The 26,059-nt window shown below is 42.4% G+C and overlaps 1 protein-coding gene across 1 annotated transcript in view; it reads left to right on the top strand.

Moving 5' to 3' along the window:
- Positions 1-26,059, top strand: part of LOC117726202 (thyrotropin-releasing hormone-degrading ectoenzyme-like) — a 123,774-nt gene that overhangs the window by 71,771 nt on the left and 25,944 nt on the right. Inside the window, exons 6-10 of the mRNA XM_034526336.1 lie at positions 11,224-11,337; positions 21,336-21,473; positions 22,028-22,093; positions 24,044-24,109; positions 24,425-24,603. Of these exons, the coding sequence (XP_034382227.1) occupies positions 11,224-11,337; positions 21,336-21,473; positions 22,028-22,093; positions 24,044-24,109; positions 24,425-24,603 (563 nt within the window). The remainder of the gene's footprint in view (positions 1-11,223; positions 11,338-21,335; positions 21,474-22,027; positions 22,094-24,043; positions 24,110-24,424; positions 24,604-26,059) is intronic.

The following is a 26,059-nucleotide window of genomic DNA, read 5'->3' as shown; positions in this document are numbered from 1 at the left end:
TGTTCACGATGAATTGAAGGAACAACTCTGCTCATGTTAGATTTATGTGGAAAACGTAACGTTTTAGAAACAAATCCACCAAACCAGCCGGAAGATGAAGAACATATGAAACCATTCATGAGCATCTACGCAGAAGGGCTCTGGTGCTACGCTGTGATTGGCCTGCGTTTGAGGGGGCGGGACTTAGCGAAAAGTCAATTCCTATTGTCACGTCCTCTAAAGCATTTCTTGTTGTTAATACTGTAGTTATTGTTCCATTAATAAAACATTAACCCTGCAGTCACTCTTTGGCCACTTGGGGGCAGCAGAAACAAGAGAACACATATTAACGTATTATCATCTTTTAAGTTGATACTTTAAACCTGTAAGCAAAAGGTTGCTCATTTCCACTTCCAGTAGTTACCGAGCCACGTGTTCCTTCACGTGGAGTCGTGTCTTTGTTCATCTGAAGAGTCCAATATGTATTGTCGTATTGTTCTGCAGACAAATACATGTGCTGTTCACGCGTTATTTATTGGTGAATTGAGCAGGTGTGCTTCGGTGATTTGTGAAGGTCATAAACAAGATATGTGGTCAAGGGATTCAGGCAGGTGACAGATTACAGGTGATATCTCAGCTGACATTTGCAGTCCAACAAACACACACATATATATATATATATATATATATATATATATATATATATATATATATATATATAGGTTTGCACAGATGATTGTAGGTTAAACAAAGGTAACAGGTGCTCAAATGTGTGTGCAAAGAAAGAAAGGTGTGTGTTACCGTGCAGGTCGGTCTAGATGGGTGTGCAGTAAAATAAACACGCACCATCAGTACTTTCTATCCACTGATTATCGTCGGCGTCTCAGCTGACTGTTAATTAAAAACCTGCGAAGAAAAACACTGGGACGAGATTCAGGAAAAACTGATTTGTGCTCTTCATCTGTTGATTGCTCTCTGTCTCTGTCTCTCTCTCTCTCTCTCTCTCTCTCTCTCTCTCTCTCTCTCTCTCTCTCTCTCTCTCTCTCTCTCTCTCTCATTAATTCAACCATATGCCGGAGTGTTTATTCTGGCAGGCTGACAGCAGAGAAGGCTTTTCAACACAAACATCCAACCGTAGTTGTATCACTGCGATGGTGAGAATCCCCGACGGACGGACTGCCTTCTCTTCGCTGACACAATAACATTAACCACCTGAAGACAACAGCGTCATATCTAATCACAACCAGAAAAAACCCATGGAAGATATTTCAGTCTGGACATCATGTGGATTGTTTCAGCTCAGTAAGAATCTAGAATTTAGAAAAGAAAACCTACGGAAAAGTGTCTTGCATTCTCTCTCCTGACCACCAGGGGGCGACTCCTCTGGTTGTATAGAAGTCTATGCTTCATGTGTTAAAGCTGCATTCTCTCTCCTGACCACCAGGGGGAGACTCCTCTGGTTGTATAGAAGTCTATGCTTCATGTGTTAAAGCTGCATTCTCTCCCCTGACCACCAGGGGGTGACTCCTCTGGTTGTATAGAAGTCTATATAAATGACTCTACTTCTCTTGATGTATTCCCTCAGTAAACATTGTAAACATTAGTTTTTGGTCTCAATCTCTAGTTTCAAGTCTTCTTCAATACAGCGTGATGTTCATTTAGTAAATTATGGTCATTTAGAGTCAAACAGACCATAAAGCAGGGGATGCTTTAGGGCGGGGCTACAAGCTGATTGACAGGTTGCTACCATTGTCCAGTCTGAGAATTGTTTCACCTCTGGTTGCAAAAAAACCAAGATGGGGACGCCCGGAATGCAGAACTCAAGGCCTCCAAACCGTTGTCCACGAACCAATGTGTGACGTCAAGGTGACGACATTCACTTGTTTTCTACAGTTTATGGTATTTCTGATCTGTGGGTCAATATTTCTATTTTTATTTGATGGTTTAAAGACCATCAGAGGGATTCAGCCACTGGATCTGTGTTGAATTACTGCAGACCTTTCATCCAGGAGATGAGTTCAAGACGTTCGTGACGACGTATTCTTCGACCTTGATGACTGAGGACCTATTTGATCCGAAATATGAAGAATCAAGACTCTGATTTGTGTCGGAGGAGCTCTGGAATTTGTGATAAAATGTCCAACAGCTATGAATGATTTCCCCATATTTGCACATTAATTACCTGGAAGTGTGACCTTCCTGTTCCCTCCTCTGCAACTAAAACATGCAGCAGCCTTCGTGCTTCACGTATTCTGTCTGAGCTCATCTTTAAAAAACAACCTGCTGCGGCGACCAATGAAACCCGACTTCAGACGGATTAGAATTCTGTTCGTGACGCCGAGACGTTTAAGGACATAAACTGCTTTGCTATGAAAATAACAAAAAAGAGATTTGGTTGTCAGAACAAGTCCCTAACTTTACATCACAGAGTCACACCTGCTGACGGGTGAGTAGTGTACAGACCGCAATACCCACAATCCTCTGCTCTTCAGCAGCACTCAAACACCCTTAGACTTGAAACTAGAGATTGAAACCATAAACTCATGTTTACAATGTTTACTGAAGGAATAAATCAAGAGGAGTCGCCCCCTGGTGGTCAGTAGAGAGAATGCAGCTTTAACACATGAAGCATAGACTTCTATACAACCAGAGGAGTCGCCCCCTGGTGGTCAGGAGAGAGAATGCAGCTTTAACACATGAAGCATAGACTTCTATACAACCAGAGGAGTCGCCCCCTGGTGGTCAGGAGAGAGAATGCAGCTTTAACACATGAAGCATAGACTTCTATACAACCAGAGGAGTCGCCCCCTGGTGGTCAGTAGAGAGAATGCAGCTTTAACACATGAAGCATAGACTTCTATACAACCAGAGGAGTCGCCCCCTGGTGGTCAGGAGAGAGAATGCAGCTTTAACACATGAAGCATAGACTTCTATACAACCAGAGGAGTCGCCCCCTGGTGGTCAGGAGAGATAATGCAGCTTTAACACATGAAGCATAGACTTCTATACAACCAGAGGAGTCGCCCCCTGGTGGTCAGTAGAGAGAATGCAGCTTTAACACATGAAGCATAGACTTCTATACAACCAGAGGAGTCGCCCCCTGGTGGTCATTAGAGAGAATGCAGCTTTAACACATGAAGCATAGACTTCTATACAACCAGAGGAGTCGCCCCCTGGTGGTCAGGAGAGAGAATGCAGCTTTAACACATGAAGCATAGACTTCTATACAACCAGAGGAGTCGCCCCCTGGTGGTCAGTAGAGAGAATGCAGCTTTCGCTTCAACACATGAAGCATATACTTCTATACAACCAGAGGAGTCGCCCCCTGGTGGTCAGGGTACTCGACTTCTATCAATGTGAAAGGAGTCTATCGCCTATTTTTAAGCAGGTTTCCCACATTTAAAAAAGAAATGCATGCGCGTGCTAATTTATGCGGAAAAGGGTTTCAGTGGTAAAAAAAAATGCTTAACAATTCTTCATTCAATTAAAGTTATTCCCTTTGTCCTCACAAGGACAAAAGCAGAAACACACACACGGTTGCGTGTGTGTGTGTGTGTGTGTGTTGTTCTCGGCAGTGTTTGGGTTCAAAGTGGATAATTTATTACTGCAGACCCCGTTTGCATAGAGTTCATAAGAATACAAGGAGCCATAAATCACCTCATTGTTCTCCCTCTCTCTCCCTGTCTCACTCTTCTCTCTCTCTCTCTCTCTTTGTTATATTGTGTAATATTTGTCTCACTCCGAATGCTCAGCTTTCCTTCTCCATCGGCATGAATTAGCTTTATTAAAACAAAAAAATAAAACAGATGTGATAATTTTCATTAAACCGAATTGATGCTTTCAGTGAAATGTAAAACCTTCAATCACCAGACTCATGTGATGTGATATCCACACCAAATTAAAATAACCTAGATCTATGTCTATATTACTAAAAAAACTAAATTAAAAGTTGCATGTGTGAAACTGATTTTTGTTCTTAAATCGGAAGAAGATCCTCCGAGGAAAATGTTGTCTTTAGATTTTTTTTCCCTTAAGATGAACAAACTGCTTCAGTACTGAAGGGCAGGAGGGTTTAATCAATACTAATGTGTGAGAGGAATACAGTATGATTAGCCCTGTGTGTGCGTGTGGTTGTGTGTGTGTGTGTGTGTGTGTGTATATGTGTGTGTGTAGTGGCTGCAGGAGTGTGTGTTCAGCCTCTCTAATAAGCCTCTCACACACACACACACACACACACACTCTCAGGGTGTTAGATGTTTGTTTATGCTCTGTTAATTAGCCTCGGACATGAGCAGGAGGCAGCACAACACACACACACACACACACACACACACACACACACCGTGTACTGAACAGTTATAATGAAGCAGCAACACAGCGAGGCTTCACTTATACTATAACATACATAACGTAGATAATTACGAGTTGTAACGTGGGGAATACAACACCACAGACAAACACAAACATGTGGAATATGAAAAACAAAAACAACTACAAATGTTGAATGAATACAAAATAAACAAACCCGTCTAGACATCGGATGTGTGCCAAAAGAACAGGATCAACAGCATCAACGTAGACCAGGACCCCGAGTCTGGACAGGAACTCTCTGATGCACGCGAGACTCTTTGATCCCTGTGCGTTAGCATTTAAAATGACAACATATTGGGTCAAAATGTGTCAATCATATCACTGTATTCAACAATAATCATACAGCCAGGCCTCTTAGTCCGAACCCAACTGGTCTAAAACCCTGCACCAGGTTTCTTAGTATCAACCCAACTGGTCTAAAACCCTGCACCAGGTTTCTTAGTATCAACCCAACTGGTCTAAAACCCTGCACCAGGTTTCTTAGTATCAACCCAACTGGTCTAAAACCCTGCACCAGGTTTCTTAGTATCAACCCAACTGGTCTAAAACCCTGCACCAGGTTTCTTAGTATCAACCCAACTGGTCTAAAACCCTGCACCAGGTTTCTTAGTATCAACCCAACTGGTCTAAAACCCTGCACCAGGTTTCTTAGTATAAACCCAACTGGTCTAAAACCCTGCACCAGGTTTCTTAGTATCAACCCAACTGGTCTAAAACCCTGCACCAGGTTTCTTAGTATCAACCCAACTGGTCTAAAACCCTGCACCAGGTTTCTTAGTATCAACCCAACTGGTCTAAAACCCTGCACCAGGTTTCTTAGTATCAACCCAACTGGTCTAAAACCCTGCACCAGGTTTCTTAGTATCAACCCAACTGGTCTAAAACCCTGCACCAGGTTTCTTAGTATCAACCCAACTGGTCTAAAACCCTGCACCAGGTTTCTTAGTATCAACCCAACTGGTCTAAAACCCTGCACCAGGTTTCTTAGTATCAACCCAACTGGTCTAAAACCCTGCACCAGGTTTCTTAGTATCAACCCAACTGGTCTAAAACCCTGCACCAGGTTTCTTAGTATAAACCCAACTGGTCTAAAACCCTGCACCAGGTTTCTTAGTATAAACCCAACTGGTCTAAAACCCTGCACCAGGTTTCTTAGTATCAACCCAACTGGTCTAAAACCCTGCACCAGGTTTCTTAGTATCAACCCAACTGGTCTAAAACCCTGCACCAGGTTTCTTAGTATAAACCCAACTGGTCTAAAACCCTGCACCAGGTTTCTTAGTATCAACCCAACTGGTCTAAAACCCTGCACCAGGTTTCTTAGTATCAACCCAACTGGTCTAAAACCCTGCACCAGGTTTCTTAGTATCAACCCAACTGGTCTAAAACCCTGCACCAGGTTTCTTAGTATCAACCCAACTGGTCTAAAACCCTGCACCAGGTTTCTTAGTATCAACCCAACTGGTCTAAAACCCTGCACCAGGTTTCTTAGTATAAACCCAACTGGTCTAAAACCCTGCACCAGGTTTCTTAGTATAAACCCAACTGGTCTAAAACCCTGCACCAGGTTTCTTAGTATCAACCCAACTGGTCTAAACCCCTGCACCAGGTTTCTTAGTATCAACCCAACTGGTCTAAAACCCTGCACCAGGTTTCTTAGTATCAACCCAACTGGTCTAAACCCCTGCACCAGGTTTCTTAGTATAAACCCAACTGGTCTAAAACCCTGCACCAGGTTTCTTAGTATCAACCCAACTGGTCTAAAACCCTGCACCAGGTTTCTTAGTATCAACCCAACTGGTCTAAAACCCTGCACCAGGTTTCTTAGTATCAACCCAACTGGTCTAAAACCCTGCACCAGGTTTCTTAGTATCAACCCAACTGGTCTAAAACCCTGCACCAGGTTTCTTAGTATCAACCCAACTGGTCTAAAACCCTGCACCAGGTTTCTTAGTATAAACCCAACTGGTCTAAAACCCTGCACCAGGTTTCTTAGTATCAACCCAACTGGTCTAAAACCCTGCACCAGGTTTCTTAGTATCAACCCAACTGGTCTAAAACCCTGCACCAGGTTTCTTAGTATCAACCCAACTGGTCTAAAACCCTGCACCAGGTTTCTTAGTATCAACCCAACTGGTCTAAAACCCTGCACCAGGTTTCTTAGTATCAACCCAACTGGTCTAAAACCCTGCACCAGGTTTCTTAGTATCAACCCAACTGGTCTAAAACCCTGCACCAGGTTTCTTAGTATCAACCCAACTGGTCTAAAACCCTGCACCAGGTTTCTTAGTATCAACCCAACTGGTCTAAAACCCTGCACCAGGTTTCTTAGTATCAACCCAACTGGTCTAAAACCCTGCACCAGGTTTCTTAGTATAAACCCAACTGGTCTAAAACCCTGCACCAGGTTTCTTAGTATAAACCCAACTGGTCTAAAACCCTGCACCAGGTTTCTTAGTATCAACCCAACTGGTCTAAAACCCTGCACCAGGTTTCTTAGTATCAACCCAACTGGTCTAAAACCCTGCACCAGGTTTCTTAGTATAAACCCAACTGGTCTAAAACCCTGCACCAGGTTTCTTAGTATAAACCCAACTGGTCTAAAACCCTGCACCAGGTTTCTTAGTATAAACCCAACTGGTCTAAAACCCTGCACCAGGTTTCTTAGTATCAACCCAACTGGTCTAAAACCCTGCACCAGGTTTCTTAGTATCAACCCAACTGGTCTAAAACCCTGCACCAGGTTTCTTAGTATAAACCCAACTGGTCTAAAACCCTGCACCAGGTTTCTTAGTATAAACCCAACTGGTCTAAAACCCTGCACCAGGTTTCTTAGTATAAACCCAACTGGTCTAAAACCCTGCACCAGGTTACCCTAACCCTGATCCCAAACTCTGGAACCAGCCTGTTGTCCTTGACTGAACTGGCTTAGAACTCAGCAACACGGCTCTTGTTCTGCCTCCAACTGGATTTAAATGTTCTTTTCTTCATTTCAAGCTTATTTAAATGAAATAGAAAACATGGCGTTTCACCACAGAGGAACGTTCACATCTGCCGGTGTCATCACCCGAACTGGCAGACTGCTCCACCTCCAACTGGTGGATGTTGTTGACGGGGTGCACATCAATAAATACGGTGACTTCCTGTGTAGCTTCACTCCCGACGCCTGGCTCTAAGTATCAATCAGAGATAATGCAGGAAAAGGGAAATATAAAAAAAAGTGAAGGCTGGAAATAGCCTTTTAGATGTTGCTGCTGCCTGTCTGCTTCCTCCTGCAGGAGATGACAGCCCACTGACTTCCTGTTGGCGTCCTCCTCATTCAGCTTTCCTTCCCTTTTTTAGTTTTGTCTCTTAATGAACGTCGCTGCCATTTGATGCAGAAAAAGGGCTCAAATCTGCGGCTGCAGTTCAAGTGCAACGGAACCAGGACCACGCGAGCCGTGGAACCCAACTGGTCTAAAACCCTGCACCAGAACCACCGTGGAACCCGATCCGTGAGACGAAAGACGCACAGAAACAAACGAAGCTGCAGAAAGTTTGTGGGGGACAAGTTTGACCCCTTAGAGCCGGAACCACCGAGAGCCGGATCGATGCTTCTCTTTTCCACATTTATTGTTTATCTATCTGCAGAAAGACTCAAATGTCCAAAACACACAAGAAGAAGAAGAAGAAGAAGAAGAAGAAGAAGAAGAAGAAGAAGAAGAAGAAGAAGAAGAAGAAGAAGAAGAAAAAGAAGAAGAAGAAGAAGAAGAAGAAGAAGAAGAAGAAGAAGAAGAAGAAGAAGAAGAAGAAGAAGAAGAAGAAGAAGAAGAAGAAGAAGAAGAAGAAGAAGAAGGATGTGTTCATGGAACAGAGCCGGAGGAGTAATCTGTGTTTCTGTTCAGCGTTCACGTCTCTGGTATTTTCTCGTCTTTTCCTAAATCTCACGGACTCGTCGTCTCCCCGATCCGCCGCCTCAGCACTTTTTTAGGTTGTTTTTAGGTTGTTACGTTGTTTTTTTTGTTGTTGTCGTTTTTTTCCAAACCCCGCCCCCCCCCCCCCTCCCCACCGTGAACGCGCGTAACCACGGCAACAGCGGAACCATAGCAACCGATACCACAGAGTCTAACTTCCCCCCCCGGAGCCACCGGAGGCGACCGATAACGGAAACAAAGTGTTGGATGAAGAAAAGTGATTTTACTGCACTTTGATCAGAATTGAATAATTAAAAAAAACCTCCCTAATACTCAATTTGATCCTGTGTTTTCCCAGCATGCTTCACACGCCCGCCTGGTTTTAAGGGTTTATGACTTTGAGTTCAGAGAGGGTTGTACAAATACAAAAGTATTCTTTTGAATGTATTTAAAGGTGCTCATAATACAGAATGATGAATATGATATTACTGTATTATATCGATATTAATGTGGAAAGTGTTCCTTTAATGCATCTATGATTATAATCCATTCATATAAAAATGAATTCTTGTGAAATGGGCCATTACTTTTAGTACTTCAAGTACCTTTGAACTATAATTATTTTGTCCTTTTAATAACATTTTAAATGGAGGACTTTTACTTGGATATCATCATTTATTATGATCAAAATATGAAAAATACCTTAGTACTTCGAAGTTGTACTTAAGTAGAGTACTTGAGTAAATGTACTTAGTTACTTTCCACTACTGGTTGTTGGACATTTGTCTTTTCATCAGACGTGAAGTTCATTATATGAAAATAATGTGCAGCATTGAATGGACTTATATATAATATTGATATATATATATAAATATATATTTATATATATATATATATATGTTTAATTTGTATATATATAATGCAGTGTGTCTTCAGTGGGACTGGAGCTCTGCCTCAGGGGGAGTTGATGGAGCCGCCTGTTGAGCCACACAGCCTGCCAGCTCCCGCAGGGTCATCGGTTTGAATCCCTGCCCGGACGCAGTGGCCTTGCCAGAGAGCGGAGGAAGGTAGTGCGCATGTGTGGACTCCTTCCTCCGCTCCGGCTACAGCCTGAAAGGTGGCCAGATATTGTCCATACAGTCATATATATATATATATATATATATATATATATATATATATATATATATTTCTGATGCTGTGGGAGCCCCTTGGTTTGTCCCAGTTCAGTTCAGTTAGTTCTAGTAACTAATTGTGCACCAGTGCTGCTGCTGATGAGAGGAGAGTGCTGGTTTGGTGCTGCTTGTGGACACACTAATGACACACACACACACAGACACACACACACACACACACACACACACACGCACACACACACACACTGCCTTGCTTGTTCGCTACTTTACATCCAGACTTTGATCAGTTGAAGGACAATTTAGTGCAGGAACACTGAACACTGCCAAGTACGCAGAGCAACACACACACACACACTCACACACACACACACACACACACATACACACACACACACACACACACTGTGCCGAGGTATACAACTGCGTCTCTTTCCTGCTTCGATGACAGTTTAAAGTAAAGCAGCCGGCGCTCTGAGAGGAAACAAAGATGGCGTCTGTTCCCAAAATGTTATGCCGTTCTTTTTCATCTTCTCCGCGTTGCCAGGAAACAGCCTCGGACCAAAAAGGCGTCACTCTCGTGTCCGTACGCTTCACTGTCAGCAGAGTTCAGTGAATGTTTCCACGGGCTCCGCCTCCATTATTAAACGTTGCCGTTGCGCCGCTCTCACGAGGCCCGATGGCGCCCTCACGCGGCTCAGTGGCGCCCTGAGGAGGCCCGGTGGCGCCCTGAGGAGGCCCGGTGCCCCCTGAGGAGGCCCGGGGCCCCCTGAGGAGGCCCGGTGCCCCCTGAGGAGGCCCGGTGGCGCCATGAGGAGGCCCGGTGCCCCCTGAGGAGGCCCGGTGGCGACCTGAGGAGGCCCGGTGGCGCCCTGAGGAGGCCCGGTGCCCCCTGAGGAGGCCCGGGGCCCCCTGAGGAGGCCCGGTGCCCCCTGAGGAGGCCCGGTGGCGCCATGAGGAGGCCCGGTGCCCCCTGAGGAGGCCCGGTGGCGACCTGAGGAGGCCCGGTGGCGACCTGAGGAGGCCCGGTGCCCCCTGAGGAGGCCCGGTGCCCCCTGAGGAGGCCCGGGGCCCCCTGAAGAGGCCCGGTGGCACCTTGAGGAGGACGGTGGCGCCCTGAGGAGGCCCGGTGGCACCCTGAGGAGGCCCGGTGGCGACCTGAGGAGGCCCGGTGGCACCCTGAGGAGGCCCGGTGGCACCCTGAGGAGGCCCGGGGCCCCCTGAGGAGGCCCGGTGGCACCTTGAGGAGGACGGTGGCGCCCTGAGGAGGCCCGGTGGCACCCTGAGGAGGCCCGGTGGCGACCTGAGGAGGCCCGGTGGCGCTCTGAGGAGGCCCGGTGGCGCCCTCACGAGGCCCGGTGGCGGCCTGAGGAGGCCCGGTGGCGCCCTCACGAGGCCCGGTGGCGCCCTGAGGAGGCCCAGAGGATGATCCCGACATTGTTGGTTTTTGTGAAATATTTTTTAAAAAACTATTGAATGGATTTTCTTTAAATGAGGTCCATTGACGTTCATGTTCCCCAGAGGATGAATCCTTCCGACTTCCTGTGACTTTTCCTCTGGCGCAACCATAAAGCTGACATTGTTCATTTTTGTGTGAAATATTTTTACCACCGTTTGATTGATTGATTGTGTTGAAATGTGATTCATGACATTCATGGTTCCCTCGGGACGAGTTATATAATATTACAAACCAACACCAATCGGTGAAGTTGCCAAAGAATTCAGAAATGCAAATATAATTCACCATTGAGTACAAGAGTGGTTTCAGTTCGTCTTCCTCTGAGATATGTCGAGTATAAACAAACCTCCAGAATATGAAAACATTGATTTCATGGAATGTCTTGCAGTGGTTTGGTGACCTGGTGACTCCGGTCTGGTGGGAGGACGTCTGGCTGAAGGAAGGTTTTGCTCATTTCTTCGAGTACGTCGGCACCGACTTCCTCTTCCCCAAGTGGAACATGGTGAGTACAACCGGTTCCAATGGTTATTCATACGTTCATAACTATGTTCTTTATTGTACATTTCGTCTTTTATTCGGTTTGCTGGTGAAATTTCATTTAATTTGCTCTCCGGTGGTTTCAGGAGAGTCGGATATATATCTTTTTTTTTTAATTTTATCGGATTTTGGATTAAACTCGTTTAAACGTCTCCAGACAGCAAAGAAAAGAACAAATATTTTCTGAGAGATAAAAAAAATTAAAAATAAACTATAAATATTAAAGGATCCTCTCTCTGAGGATTGTTTTTATTGGTGATGTTTTGTTTTTTTGGCAAACTAAAAGTTTATCCGGAAGGATTAACGGAGTAACCGGAGGCGCTTTTTTTGTGGACTCGTAGATTTAAAACAAAAGCCCGTTCGGCACCATTGTTCTGGTGGTGGTGGAGAATACATTGAAAACATCTGCATTGTTAGAAGTGGAAAATGTATTTTTCTGACCCTTTTAAACGAATGCGTTATTCTTCATTTCTTTGGACACAAACCAACAATGTGTTAATCCGTCTCTCGTCCCTACTTCCTGTCTGTGCCCCGAGCGCAATGGCTCCTAGTGAAGAAGTTTCCAAACAAAAATATATAATTTAGTCTCAGTCATTTCCATAAACAGCTGCTGTTTTCCAACAAAACAGGAGAAAATAGGGCTTTTTTTTTTTTGTGGGACGATATTCAGCGGCAGATTAATCCACATCTGCTGCCGTATGAGAGAATAAACCAGTGTGTGTTTGTTCATGGGGATGAAAAACCAGTGAGGCTCATTTATGTTTTTAATGGACATCAATGGTTCAGAGGAAGAAGAGATATCACACAATACTGTTTTTTAGATCAATTTCTCTTTTAGTCTTTTACATCCGTAAACGTATATGTTATTAAGAGAATTCTAAAAGGTGCATATTGGGAAAACGTCCAATCACGTCGCTTTAAATTGTCTTTTTATGTGCCAACAACAGCCAAATAAAGCTAGACAGGACATTTTTCATATTTTCTCCCAATTGTGGAACAAGCTCCCCGACTATGGGCCCATGTTTTGGTGAACAGCTGATGATAGACCCTGCGTCCAGCTGATGACATAAACATAAACAGACTCCAGTGTTTCCATGTTGAGGAACATTGAAGATGCAGCTGCATTAAAATCTTTATTAATGCCCAGTTAAAAAAACGTTTTTTTTTTTTGTTTGTTGCATTTTCCAGATGAAATGATGCTCTGTGGTTTTGAGTAATTCTGCTTCCTCTGAGGATCAAATATCAGTGTTTCTCTTTGTTGTGTCAAACTTTACATAACGTATGAAAACCTTTATGGACGTGCGGCGCGTGACCACAAGAAGAAAAGTTAAAAGTGTCTTTTGAGTGGGACGAAGTCGTGCTCCTCCCTCCACCGGCTCAGATCAATACATCACTCCTCCTCCTCTCTCAAAGTCTTTTCCTGGAGATAATATTCAAATCTGCGGCGGATGAAATCTGATTTTTGTGCGTCCGATTGTTCAAAAAGTCACAACTCAAAAGTGCTCAAAGAGAGCCAGTTCCCCCCCGACAGACACATGCAACGACAGCTTCCTGGAGAAGCACGTTGCATCACAGCTCACTTCCTCCTGCTTTTGTTTCTGAGCTTTACTTCCAGTTTACTTCCAGGGCAGAAGCTCCTTATCTCCGGCACGCACCCCCCCAGTCTGCTTCCCAGCGGCGCCGCGGCGTCTTGAAACCCCCGGTTACCGTGGTTCTGCACGGCCGGACGCTTTAATAGAAACAAAGTGTTTCTCCAATAACCGGCGCCGCGATGATAAAGCGGTCGTGGTAAAGCAATTTATTTATAATACGGGTTTTTTTATTAAATAAAAGAAAAGAAAAGAAAAAGCTGTTTCCATCAGAGGAACGAAACCCAGCACGGGAAATGAAACTCCAACAAAGACGTGACGAGGAAGGAGATATGTATTTAATATACTCAGCCGATCGGGTAAAGTGTTGCATCATCACTTAAAGCTCCGCCCACTGTTATGTTTAACATATCACAAAACCTTTACCACGTTTACAACCTTAACCATGAACGTTAAATCACATATTACAACCATAACCATGAACATTTAATCACATATTACAACCATAACCATGAACATTTAATCACATATTACAACCATAACCATGAACGTTTAATCACATATTACAACCATAACCATGAACATTTAATCACATATTACAACCATAACCATGAACATTTAATCACATATTACAACCATAACCATGAACATTTAATCACGTATTACAACCATAACCATGAACGTTTAATCACATATTACAACCATAACCATGAACATTTAATCACATATTACAACCATAACCATGAACATTTAATCACATATTACAACCATAACCATGAACATTTAATCACATATTACAACCATAACCATGAACGTTTAATCACATATTACAACCTTAACCATGAACGTTTAATCACATATTACAACCATAACCATGAACATTTAATCACATATTACAACCATAACCATGAACGTTTAATCACATATTACAACCATAACCATGAACATTTAATCACATATTACAACCATAACCATGAACGTTAAATCACATATTACAACCATAACCATGAACGTTTAATCACATATTACAACCATAACCATGAACATTTAATCACATATTACAACCATAACCATGAACGTTAAATCACATATTACAACCATAACCATGAACGTTTAATCACATATTAACCATGAACGTTTAATCACATATTAACCATGAACGTTTAATCACATATTAACCATGAACGTTTAATCACATATTAACCATGAACGTTTAATCACATATTAACCATGAACATTTAATCACATATTACAACCATAACCATGAACATTTAATCACATATTACAACCATAACCATGAAAGTTTAATCACATATTAACCATGAACGTTTAATCACATATTAACCATGAACGTTTAATCACATATTACAACCTTAACCATGAACGTTTAATCACATATTACAACCATAACCATGAACATTTAATCACATATTACAACCATAACCATGAACATTTAATCACATATTACAACCATAACCATGAACATTTAATCACATATTACAACCATAACCATGAACATTTAATCACATATTACAACCATAACCATGATTGTTTCACATCGTTAACTCCATATTTTCCAGACTTATGGTTCATACATTGTTGGAATGTGTAGACTCTCTGCTTCTGTGTCCTTTGCCTCTTGAGATTACACAGACATGTTTCCGACACCCTGAGCTGCATCGGGAATGTAAAAAAGAGCCTTTTGCAGAACCTTGTAAATCAGCAGCTTGTTTTCCGTTCGGCTGTTTTCAGCACGGTCGCTTTCACGCCTTTTTGGTTCGCCCCAAAATTCAAACTGTCAAATTGTACAATCAGCTCGACATGCAGCCGCAGGGGGGGAATCGAAGGTGAAAGGAAGTCTTTACCGGGCCTGATGGGTCTGTTTATTGTATCTGATGGTCACAGAGAGCGTGTTAAAAAATAATTGGTTTTGAGCAGCCGAGGCTGCAACTAGACCTCACATGACATAAATACAGCAGGACGAGCAGAACCCAAACACACCAGACCTCCTTTGAAAATGTACCAAGCAAGTACGAAAGAACCCATCAAAAAGCTCTCGGGTTCCCCCCAATGTACTTGTTCCTCAGTAGAGTTCATTACCCCACTTCCACACAACAGCCCGCCTCCCTTATGAAGCCCAATAAAAGACCTCTTTATCCAGCCGATCACCCGAAGAGAGGTGAACACGTCTTTTCATGCCGCTCGTATCCCTTTGAATTAAACTGTGAAATACATGGTTTTAAAAATGTTGCAAATGCGGTGAAAACAAGTGATAACGCGCAGAACAAAATGAGGAAAATTGGACTTTATTTTACCCGTCCGCGATCCAAGATTTAATTAGTTTTATTTGAATTACCAAATAACCAAAAAATGTTATACTGAACAAAAGTAATGTGTGATTAGTGTGGACACAATAGAGCAGTAATGAAGGACTGACCTTAACTTTACCTCAACACAAACACAACCGCAGTGGAGAGTGAATAGCATATGATTAATTTACTTCTTAATACGTGGCACAGCCAAACACTGCAGTTTTTACTCCACTACATTTTCATTAATTTACATTAATTATTTTTCTTGTTAATTTTCAAATTAGGTAAAAAAAATGAACAATGTTATTGATTAATCTCAATGGTTAAAATAATGACCTATGACTTTAAAATTGGGCTTCCATCATCTGCTAATGCATCAATAATAGTAACAATGCTTTTACAATTTCTAATATGTCATGTTTGAATATGCAAATGGCCATTATCTCATTAAATATAATCTAATTTGTATACATTTTCACAACATGAATTTGAACAAGGGATACATCTAGCTTCAGTTTTCTTGTTAGATAAGAAAATACTGTCAACAGCTATAAAAAGATAATTATTCTCCATGGTGTTAGTATTAAAATGTATAATAAATGAGGCTCTGAACGCAATGTGAACAATCCCCTCTGTAGAAAGCTTCATAATATATTTATGTGTAAAGTTTGGTGGCTGTAAGAGCTGCTGAAGGAGATTTCTGGATCAGAGAGAACAAACTCATTGAGAGAAAACGTCCTTTAAAGAGATTAAAGTTACATTTCATGTTGAAGACTCTAAAACACGACCTCATAGATATCACATGAAACTTCACCACTTCATCATTAAGAGGAGTTATTGTGGTTCATGTCATTTAAAGTAAAGTCCCATAAATATTATAACATTCATTCATTTTCTTATGGTCAACAAATCTCATGAAAAGTGTGTGTGTGCGAGTGTATTGTGAATGTATTGTTTGTTTTTCTTGTTTGGGAGTTGTTTGAATATCTTCAGTCTTAACTTAACCTTTTGTAACTTAAATTCACCAATAACAATAAAATAGGTGGACAAGAGGATTAAAGGGAAATTATCTACGACCATTAATAAACCTAAAAGGGAGCTCCTATAACTCACTTTTTAAAAGAGGTCTCTTCCTCGTTTCCTTTCTCATAAAACTAAAAATATTACAAGAACAAATACTTTAATGTTGCATTAAGTTCATAAAGGTGTCGTGTTATTCTTCGTGGGGACACAGCGTGAATCATCAGCACTGTCAACAGCTCTCTTCATAACTCAGCCGTCGGTGTGGACGCCTGTCACCCGGACACCAGTTGAAATGACACTGGAGGGAAAGAAGAGGAAGAGGAGGAGGAAGAGCGACGGGGTGGAAGTGAAGGGGGACAGAGGGCGGAGACGAGCAGACGTTTCAAAAGTTATGCAGCTGCTCCTGAACGCAGCGCTGGCTCTCCATCTGTGTGGAAGTGTTCCCATTAGCCGTCCCACACATGGGGGTCCATCTGGTTCCTAATGGCCACGTGGACCAGATGGACTCCCCGCCGCCCCCCCACCCCTCTCTCTCTTGCTCTCCAGGTGACTTTAAGTCCCCGTTAATTAGTGCCGATGTCTCATTTAGTCTGATTTTTTTGTTTTTTCTCACCAAATCGTTTTGGTTTGGTCCAAATGGTGCCATTTAACTAATTAACCGATTGCGTAATGTGCGGCGGAGTCCCATGATGCAGTCTGTTCACACCTCTGTCGGTGTGTGCCTCTGTTGGGTTGAGAAATGAAAAGCGGCGGTCCTTCTTTATCCAGGAATTAGTCCAATCCTTTGAGGAGGGATCAGGGATTAGTCAGATTCACTCCCGTCAGCCAAGAAAAGGATTTATTTCAGCAGCGTTTATCTGACACATAGTTTGGTTCAGTCTCAGAACTTCTCCCAGCTGGAGGCTCTTTAGCTGCCAGCCAGCTGGAATCCAGCTTACAGCGCCTATCCAACCTCCTGTTACCTGCTGTTACGTCCAGTTACCTCCAGTTACCTCCAGTTACCTCCAGTTACCTCCAGTTACGTCCATTTACCTCCAGTTACCTGCTGTTACATCCAGTTACCTCCAGTTACCTCCAGTTACCTCCAGTTACCTCCAGTTACGTCCATTTACCTCCAGTTACCTGCTGTTACATCCAGTTACCTCCAGTTACCTTCAGTTACCTCCAGTTACCTCCTGTTACCTCGTTGCCTCCTGTTACCTCCAGTTACCTGCTGTTACGTCCAGTTACTTCCTGTTACCTTGTTACCTGCTGTTACGTCCAGTTACCTCCTGTTACCTTGTTGCCTGCTGTTACGTCCAGTTACCTCCAGTTACCTCCAATTACCTCCAGTTACATGCTGTTACATCCAGTTACCTCCAGTTACTTCCAGTTACCTCCTGTTACGTCCAGTTACTTCCAGTTACCTCCTGTTACCTCCAGTTACCTCCAATTACCTCCAGTTACATGCTGTTACATCCAGTTACCTCCAGTTACTTCCAGTTACCTCCTGTTACGTCCAGTTACTTCCAGTTACCTCCTGTTACCTCCAGTTACCTCCAGTTACTTCCAGTTACTTCCAGTTACCTCCTGTTACCTGCTGATACGTCCAGTTACCTCCAGTTACTTCCAGTTACCTCCAGTTACCTCCAGTTACTTCCAGTTACCTCCAGTTACCTCCAGTTACTTCCAGTTACCTCCTGTTACCTCGTTGCCTCCTGTTACCTCCAGTTACCTCCAGTTACTTCCAGTTACCTCCTGTTACGTCCAGTTACCTCCAGTTACTTCCAGTTACCTCCTGTTACCTTGTTGCCTCCTGTTACCTCCAGTTACCTCCAGTTACTTCCAGTTACCTCCTGTTACCTGCTGATACGTCCAGTTACCTCCAGTTACTTCCAGTTACCTCCAGTTACCTCCAGTTACGTCCATTTACCTCCAGTTACCTCCAGTTACCTCCAGTTACCTGCTGTTACATCCAGTTACCTCCAGTTACCTGCTGATACATCCAGTTACCTCCAGTTACCTTCAGTTACCTCCAGTTACCTCCTGTTACCTGCTGTTACGTCCAGTTACCTCCAGTTACCTCCTGTTACCTCGTTGCCTCCTGTTACCTCCAGTTACCTGCTGTTACGTCCAGTTACCTCCAGTTACCTCCAGTTACCTCCAGTTACCTCCAGTTACTTCCAGTTACTTCCAGTTACCTCCAGTTACCTCCAGTTACCTCCAGTTACCTCCAGTTACTTCCAGTTACCTCCTGTTACCTCGTTGCCTCCTGTTACCTCCAGTTACCTCCAGTTACTTCCAGTTACCTCCTGTTACCTCGTTGCCTCCTGTTACCTCCAGTTACCTCCAGTTACTTCCAGTTACTTCCAGTTACCTCCTGTTACGTCCAGTTACCTCCAGTTACTTCCAGTTACCTCATGTTACCTCGTTGCCTCCTGTTACCTCCAGTTACCTCCAGTTACTTCCAGTTACCTCCTGTTACCTCCAGTTACCTCCAGTTACCTCCAGTTACCTTCCGTTACCTCCAATTACTTCATGTTACCTCCAGTTACTTCCAGCTACCTCCAGTTACCTCCAGTTACCTGCTGTTACCTCCTGTTACCTCCCGTTACTTCCTGTTACTTCCAGTTACCTCCAGTTACCTCAGGAACCACCTATCTTCATTGGTGAAATGAATTGTTGCATTCTTATATACAAATTGTTGTTATTTGCTGTTACTACAGCACACAAATCTAAATGGCAGTTTGAACTGATTCCACCATTTACAATAAACTCATGAAAGAAAATATTTTTCATTCAGTTTTTATATTTTTATTTTGTTCTGTGAAATTAAATAAACTTTGTGAAATTTACTTACGGCAATTTATTTAAATAATGTGTGCCTCCAGCCTATTGCCGTGCTGGTGTGTCAGCTGCTGCATTTCTAGATAAATGATATTCCTCGTTAACAGCAGATAAAGTCACACTCAATCATATCTTCCTGTCCATCATTCAGTTCCCCTCGTATTGCTTTCTGCTCTGTTGAATAATGCATCGCGTGACTTCCATGTCACGGAATATAAAATCATTACCGAGAGACGTGTTTCATTTTTAGCCTCTGAATTTAAACAATATCTTCGAATGTTAGCCAATGCATGAAAACAAAAATCTGTATCAGTGTTTTACAACAAGCTCACAAGTTAAATATTGCAGCAGTTCAATGAAAGTTACCTGCTAAACACCATACACCATCCGAGGTGGAATGTTTCTGTAATCTCATATTCATGGTTAAACATTATTGCCTCTACACAACCCCTGTAATGAAAGTATTACATTAATTATAATGAAACAGAGGTTTAATTTTCTGTACACAAATTCAGGGTCTGAATCACAGAATTAGACCGACCTCTCTGGACACTGTCTGTTTATATTAAGTTCAAACCAATTGAGACAATATTGTTTAACAAGATGAATATTTCATGCGAGTTAAAACAGAGAGAGAGCGTCGTCTTCCAGGAAGTCGCCTGATCCCAGCGGACACCGCAAACTCTGAATCTCTTTGGTGATTCTAATGTTCATGAAAAAAAAAAGTAATCTCTCAAGAAACTCAATGTAGATATGTTAACACTAAATCTACTTTATTAACAACTGTAATCCATGAATTACTCTGAGACACATTGGACCAGGAATTAGCCAGATCCCAGCAGATACTGTTCATTTAGAAAAGGTTCCTGTTCATTCACTTTATTAACGATTAAAACTTCTTAAGCCAACAAATCCATTGCTTAACACGATAGAGGTTCATTAAAACCAAATCTCGACAGTAAACAATGTAATCCATGAATTAGACTGAGCCACACAACTCCGGATTTAGCCTGATCCCAGGGGTAATTTAGACAGAGCTCGTTACAGCTCCACATGTTTGCAGATGTCTATTAAAATCCTGAAAGCAGAGGAGGAGGAGGAGATAAAACAGGAAAAGGAGTAATGGGAGGAAATGTAGAGATGGAAGATTGACAAAATAAATGGAGGAAAGAAGTAGAGGAAGGATACACATTTAAAGGAAGTAGAAGAGGAAACGTAGATTAAATTACAAGATAAAAGAAGAGGAAACAGGAAGGAAAAGAACAGAAGCAATAAATGAAAAAAAAATTAGAGAAGAAACTAAGGAGAGGAAAGAATTAATGGTAACTAAGGTATGACGAGTGTAAACATTAAATGAAAACAAGATAAATAAATATTACAATATAAAACATTTACCAGATTAATTACACAACTAAAGTGTAGTTTAATGAACCAACTGTTACACTAAATTACTGTTTGTTGAGGAACTTTGTTTTGACAAAACTGCTTAATTATTTAACTGCAGTTTTTTTTTTTTTTTTTTTAAACAAACCCCGAAAGTCCATAAATTACTGTGAGGAGTGTTCATCACATTTTGGAGATCACACACCAACATTGTGGGGACTTGTGTATCATACGGGGACCAGCATCTGGTAAGTGAGTCCAAGATTATGTTGGAGACTTACGACCAGATTCTAGTCCCCATAAGGTCGATAAATCCCAACTAACAAATTCTGGTCCCCATAAGGTTGATAAATCCCAACTACCAGATTCTGGTCCCCGTAAGGTGGTAAGTGCCCACAATGTTGGTGATTCAACTACCAAATTCTGGTCCCCTTAATGTTGGTAAGTGCCCAAAATATTGGTGACTCAACTACCAAATTCTGGTCCCCTTAAGGTTGGTAAGTGCCCACAATATTGGTGACTCAACTACCAAATTCTGGTCCCCTTAAGGTTGGTAAGTGCCTACAATATTGGTGACTCAACTACCAGATTCTGGTCCCCATAAAGTTGGTAAGACCCAACAATGTTGGTGACTCGCCCACAAGATGCTGGTCCCCATAAGGTAGGTGAGTCACTACCATATCGGGACACTACAATTTACTAAAATGTGTTTCTATGGTTTTTGGTTTAGAAGGTTCAGGATCAAAGATTGGTTGGACACATCGTGGTGAAAGGTTATGACCAAGGCTTTAGAGATTGTGAGTGTCAATACAATGTCTCCTTTTTTTCAGGAGAAGCAACGCTTCCTGACGGACGTGCTCCATGAGGTGATGCTATTGGATGGGCTTAGCTCCTCCCACCCGATCTCCCAGGAAGTGGAACAGGCGGCGGACATCGACCGAGTCTTCGACTGGATCGCCTACAAAAAAGTGAGTCACCACAAAATTCGTCAGTCCTCGTGAGTATAAAATGTGATGGTGCAAAACAGCTAATATGCTAACCCTTGGCTACCTCCAAAGTCAGCACTTTAAAGCCTTTTTGCAATTAATAATAATATTCTAATAATAGAAGTAATTTAATTACTTTTCCAATTATTGCATTTCCAAGTAAGTAGTTTTAAGTAGTTCAACTTTGGTGAACTTTGATATGCAAATTTCTGCTCTTGACCACACATTATTGCAATTCCACTATATTGGACAGTAATTACTATTATAGATTAGATTCCGCAATTATCTGCTAATGCATGCTATCATTTAGTGTCTGTGGCACGTTGTGGAACAAATCTGCACCAATAATAATATTCTGCTCTAATCAAGACAAAAGTAAAGACCAATTTAAGACTCAAGCCCATTTAAATTTCAATAATTGTAATTGCGTAATAGTAATTGTCGTCCAGTATAGCGTCTGAGCAAAGGGAACTGTTAACAATTGAGGGAGCGTTTTCCCTGTGTTTTGAAAGTGTTTTTCTCTGCACCGCCTCCAGGGGGCGGCGTTGATCCGGATGCTGGCCAACGTGATGGGACAGACGCTGTTCCAGAAAGGACTCAACGTAAGTTCATGTCGTCCTGCAGAGTCCAGCTGTGCACACAGAGGTTTTTAATCCAGGACAACAGGGAGAGCGGAGGTTTGGCACCTGTTTGTGTGTGTGTGTGTGTGTGTGTGTGTGTGTGTGTGTGTGTGTGTGTGTGTGTGTGTGTGTGTGTGTGTGTGTGTGTGTGTGTGTGTGTGTGTCCAGCCATATTTTGGCTAAACCCTGACTGTTTGGAGCACACTGAGTCTGCAGATGGGTAGGGTATGAATGGATTTGGCTTTGAGTTTTGCTTTTTTTTCTGTTGTTGCTGTAAAACAATTTTACAAAACACTGAGTGACCTGAATTCAAGCTGCACAGTTTTGATACACAAAGGATAGATTTTTTTGGGGGGGGGTTATCCAGGAGTACTGATATCCCCTAACACTTGGAGCAGTAAGAATATAGTGGATCATTTTATTTATTATTAACCTAAAATAAGTCAGATTATAAACATAGACTTTGCAGTATCCAGTAAAATGCTGATTAAGTCATTTGCTTATTATAAAAATAAAAACATTCATAATAAACACAATGCGGTCACGACAACGATCGCTGCGTTCCACTGAATCTCGACTAAACCTCCAAAGCTCATGAAACTCAAACGCCTCCTGAAGGCGGTCGGGTTCCAGAACGGGAGAACATTCAATTTCAGTTCAATGAAAATTCCTCCGAATTATGTTTTTTTAAATTTTTATTAAAGCTCCATCGCCGCCTACTTGGGGACAAGTTCAAAGCAGAACTCGGAGCATTGATCCGAGGAGGCGGAAGAGGAAGTTTGGCTGTTGTACAAAGTGATGAAATCAAATCTGAGCTTTATATCGATGAGTCAGACTTACTCTGGAGGTTCGGTGGCGTTAACGACGCAGCGCGCTGCATTTATGTATTTATGGTTCGCGATAACGTCAGCGGAGCAGCGGGAAATGAACCCGGAGTTTATTTTTTCACGGAGAACAAAAGAACTTTTTTTAATCCACAAAAAATTGGCAGTGAAGATGATGTCATACGATGTAAAGGTGAAAGTGGGTTAAATGTAGCTTACGATCTAAACGGAAGCATGAGTGTGTGTGTGTGTGTGTGTGTGTGTGTGTGATTCCCCCGCGTACATACACACACACACAATGTCCTGATTTTACTGCAGAAACTGCCAGTGACCTGGAACACACTGAGAACCAGATTCTATATAAAACACTGCTGATCCAGCAGCAGATCACAGAGAATAGTGTGTGTGTGTGTGTGTGTGTGTGTGTGTATGTGTGTGTGTGTGTGCGTGTGTGTGTGTGTGTCAGAGTAAAGCACAAAGAGAGAGAGAGGTTTGAGACGAGGAGAACCGTTAACGTATTAATACTCGTTTAGAACCAGGTTTCTGTCACACAAATACGTTTAAGATCTTTGAAAACGTACACGTGCACGTACACGTACACGTGCACGTACACGTGTACATGACACTGTAAGCAGGAAGCAGTGTTTTCTTCACACTAGAGTTGGTTTAGTTTATGGAATTAACGTCACCCTTTTCTAGGGGAAATCAACATGTATTTTGTGTCATTTAAGATAAAATAAGATATAACAGCAAAATACAAATATAACCATATAAGAACAATAGAAAAACAATCATTAAGTGCTAAATATATTATACTGAAACTAGTGAAAAGTGAATAGCAATAAGAGTAAGGTAAATAAATAAAGTTTAAAATGTTTTATTAAATAAGTTCAATAAATAAATAAATATATATATATAAGTAAAACTATAAAGTGTATAATAAGTGATACTAACACTAGTGCTTTATATGAATTAAAATAGAAAAAAATATATTTATATTAATTTATTAATTTATTAATTAAAGGTATTCAGATCAGTAAACACTGTTGTGAAAACCACCGTCCACCCAACGATGTCACTTCCTGTTCTCTCCGTTTGTGTTCTGCAGGATTATCTGCTGAGTCACATGTACGGCAACGCAGCCAGAGACGACCTGTGGAGCAAACTGTCTCAGGTAACACTCGTCCGTCCGCCGGGGGGTTCGAACCTGTGACTGTTTGCCTCCTCCGGGGGGGGTCAAGGGGTCAAGGGGTCAAGGCTCTAAAGAAGAGGCGAGATGCTCGTTAGGAGACGAGCTTCCTGTTGGATGAGATTCTTCTTCGTTAGCTGTGTTCCTCTAACGAGCTGTCGGCCAATCAGAGCTCCAATTACCTTGAGAGTCGTATCATGTTTAATCTCGTTATTGATTACCCTATTGCAAGCTTATTGGTGATGGACGACGAGCTAATTCATTGGTTATTCACACTTTGGTCCGGTTGGTTTTCTCCAGGCCATGCGTTCAGAGGGGCGGGACATCGACATTGGGCAGATGATGGACAGGTGGACTCTACAAATGGGCTACCCCGTTGTCACCATCAGCAAGAACCAATCGGAGCAGCTCCCCACTCATTACGTCACCATCAGCCAGGAGCACTTCCTGTACGGACAGGAACTCAGGAGCAACAACAGGTTTGACTTTTAAGCTGTAAAACAAGTTATTATATTTATTCTTTAGAAACAGTCAACAACCAAACACCTTTCGACGAATTTGCACGTCAATATGTGTGTTTTTCTCATTTATTCTAACCCAAATAACAATCTTTTAAGTAGCGTTGTTGCCTAAACCTTCACTGAGTTTCCTGTGGAGACGGGAGTTTATTTTGAAAAGACTGTATTTACGCAACGGTTCCTCTGTCACTCTTTTCAACGTTGACAGAGGAACCGCTCCTTCCGTTCTGACCTTTCACAATAAAAGCCCACAAACACACTGTCACTGTTTCCCAGAGGGAACTTAAATGTGCTGTTCTGGACCAACAGGAAGTTGGTAGTTGCTCCTCTGCATGCAAATTAATTAATTAATTCAACCTTTTATTTAAAAAAAAAAAAAAAATTCTTCTGAAAAAGCACTTTAAAAAAGTTTTTTCTCTCTTTACATCATTTATATTTCATTTATATTTGATTACGATGATGTTTTATTCACCTCCTTCTCAACCTCTGGAGATTATTTCCTTCTGTGTTATCGACCCACTTTCTCCTCCATCAATACTTCATCAGCTGCTTTCCTTTCTTTACCTGTTGTTCACTTCTTTTCTTTTCTTTCCTTTATGCTTCTGCACCGACATTTACAATCTCACCAAAGGTCTCCTCACCTTTTTTTCTTGTTTCCTCTTTGTGTGTTCTTTCTCTCTCCCTCTCTTTTTTTCCTCCTTCTTTCATCCGCAAGTCTTTTGTGTTTCTCTTGAGCTCCAGAGCTGATTAACTGAAGCTGTTTGTTGGAGGCGGAGCTTATCTCTTTTCTTATCTGCAGCTCATTGAGTCTCGAAGGGCTGCGTTTAGCTGCGTTTAGCTGTATTCAGGTGTGTTCAGGTGCGTTTAGGTCGATTCAGGTGCGTTCAGGTGCATCCAGACGCGTTCAGGTGCGTTTAGGTGAGTTCAGGTGCGTCCAGACACGTTCAGGTGCATTCAGGTGCGTTTAGGTGAGTTCAGGTGCGTCCAGACACGTTCAGGTGCGTTCAGGCGCGTTCAGGTGCGTTTAGGTGGATTCAGGTGCGTTCAGGTGCATCCAGGCACATTCAGGCGTGTCCAGGCGCGTTCAGGTGCATTTAGGTGCGTTCAGGTGCATCCAGGCACGTTCAGGTGCGTTCAGGTGCGTTCAGTGCGTTCAGGTGCGTTCAGGCACTCCCTGGTCCCGCGGCGCTAACGGGCGCTCGTAGAGAAACTGTTTCAGAGGCCGGCTGTTTGAGCGCCACACGCTGTTGGTTTATTCTTTTATTTGATTCTTGTTGTTGTCTTGCAGAGAAAAAGAGAACTCTCGGAGGTTTACTGAAATATTACAGGAAGAATTTTAAATATTACTGGAAAGTCAACAACCAGGTCGGCCACAGCAAAAATAAAATGTAATGATGAACTATTACCCAGCATTCAC

Source organism: Cyclopterus lumpus, chromosome 23 (assembly GCF_009769545.1).
Source record: "Cyclopterus lumpus isolate fCycLum1 chromosome 23, fCycLum1.pri, whole genome shotgun sequence".
In the NCBI taxonomy this organism is placed as follows: domain Eukaryota; kingdom Metazoa; phylum Chordata; class Actinopteri; order Perciformes; family Cyclopteridae; genus Cyclopterus; species Cyclopterus lumpus.
This window is presented reverse-complemented; position numbering and strand designations above follow the sequence as displayed.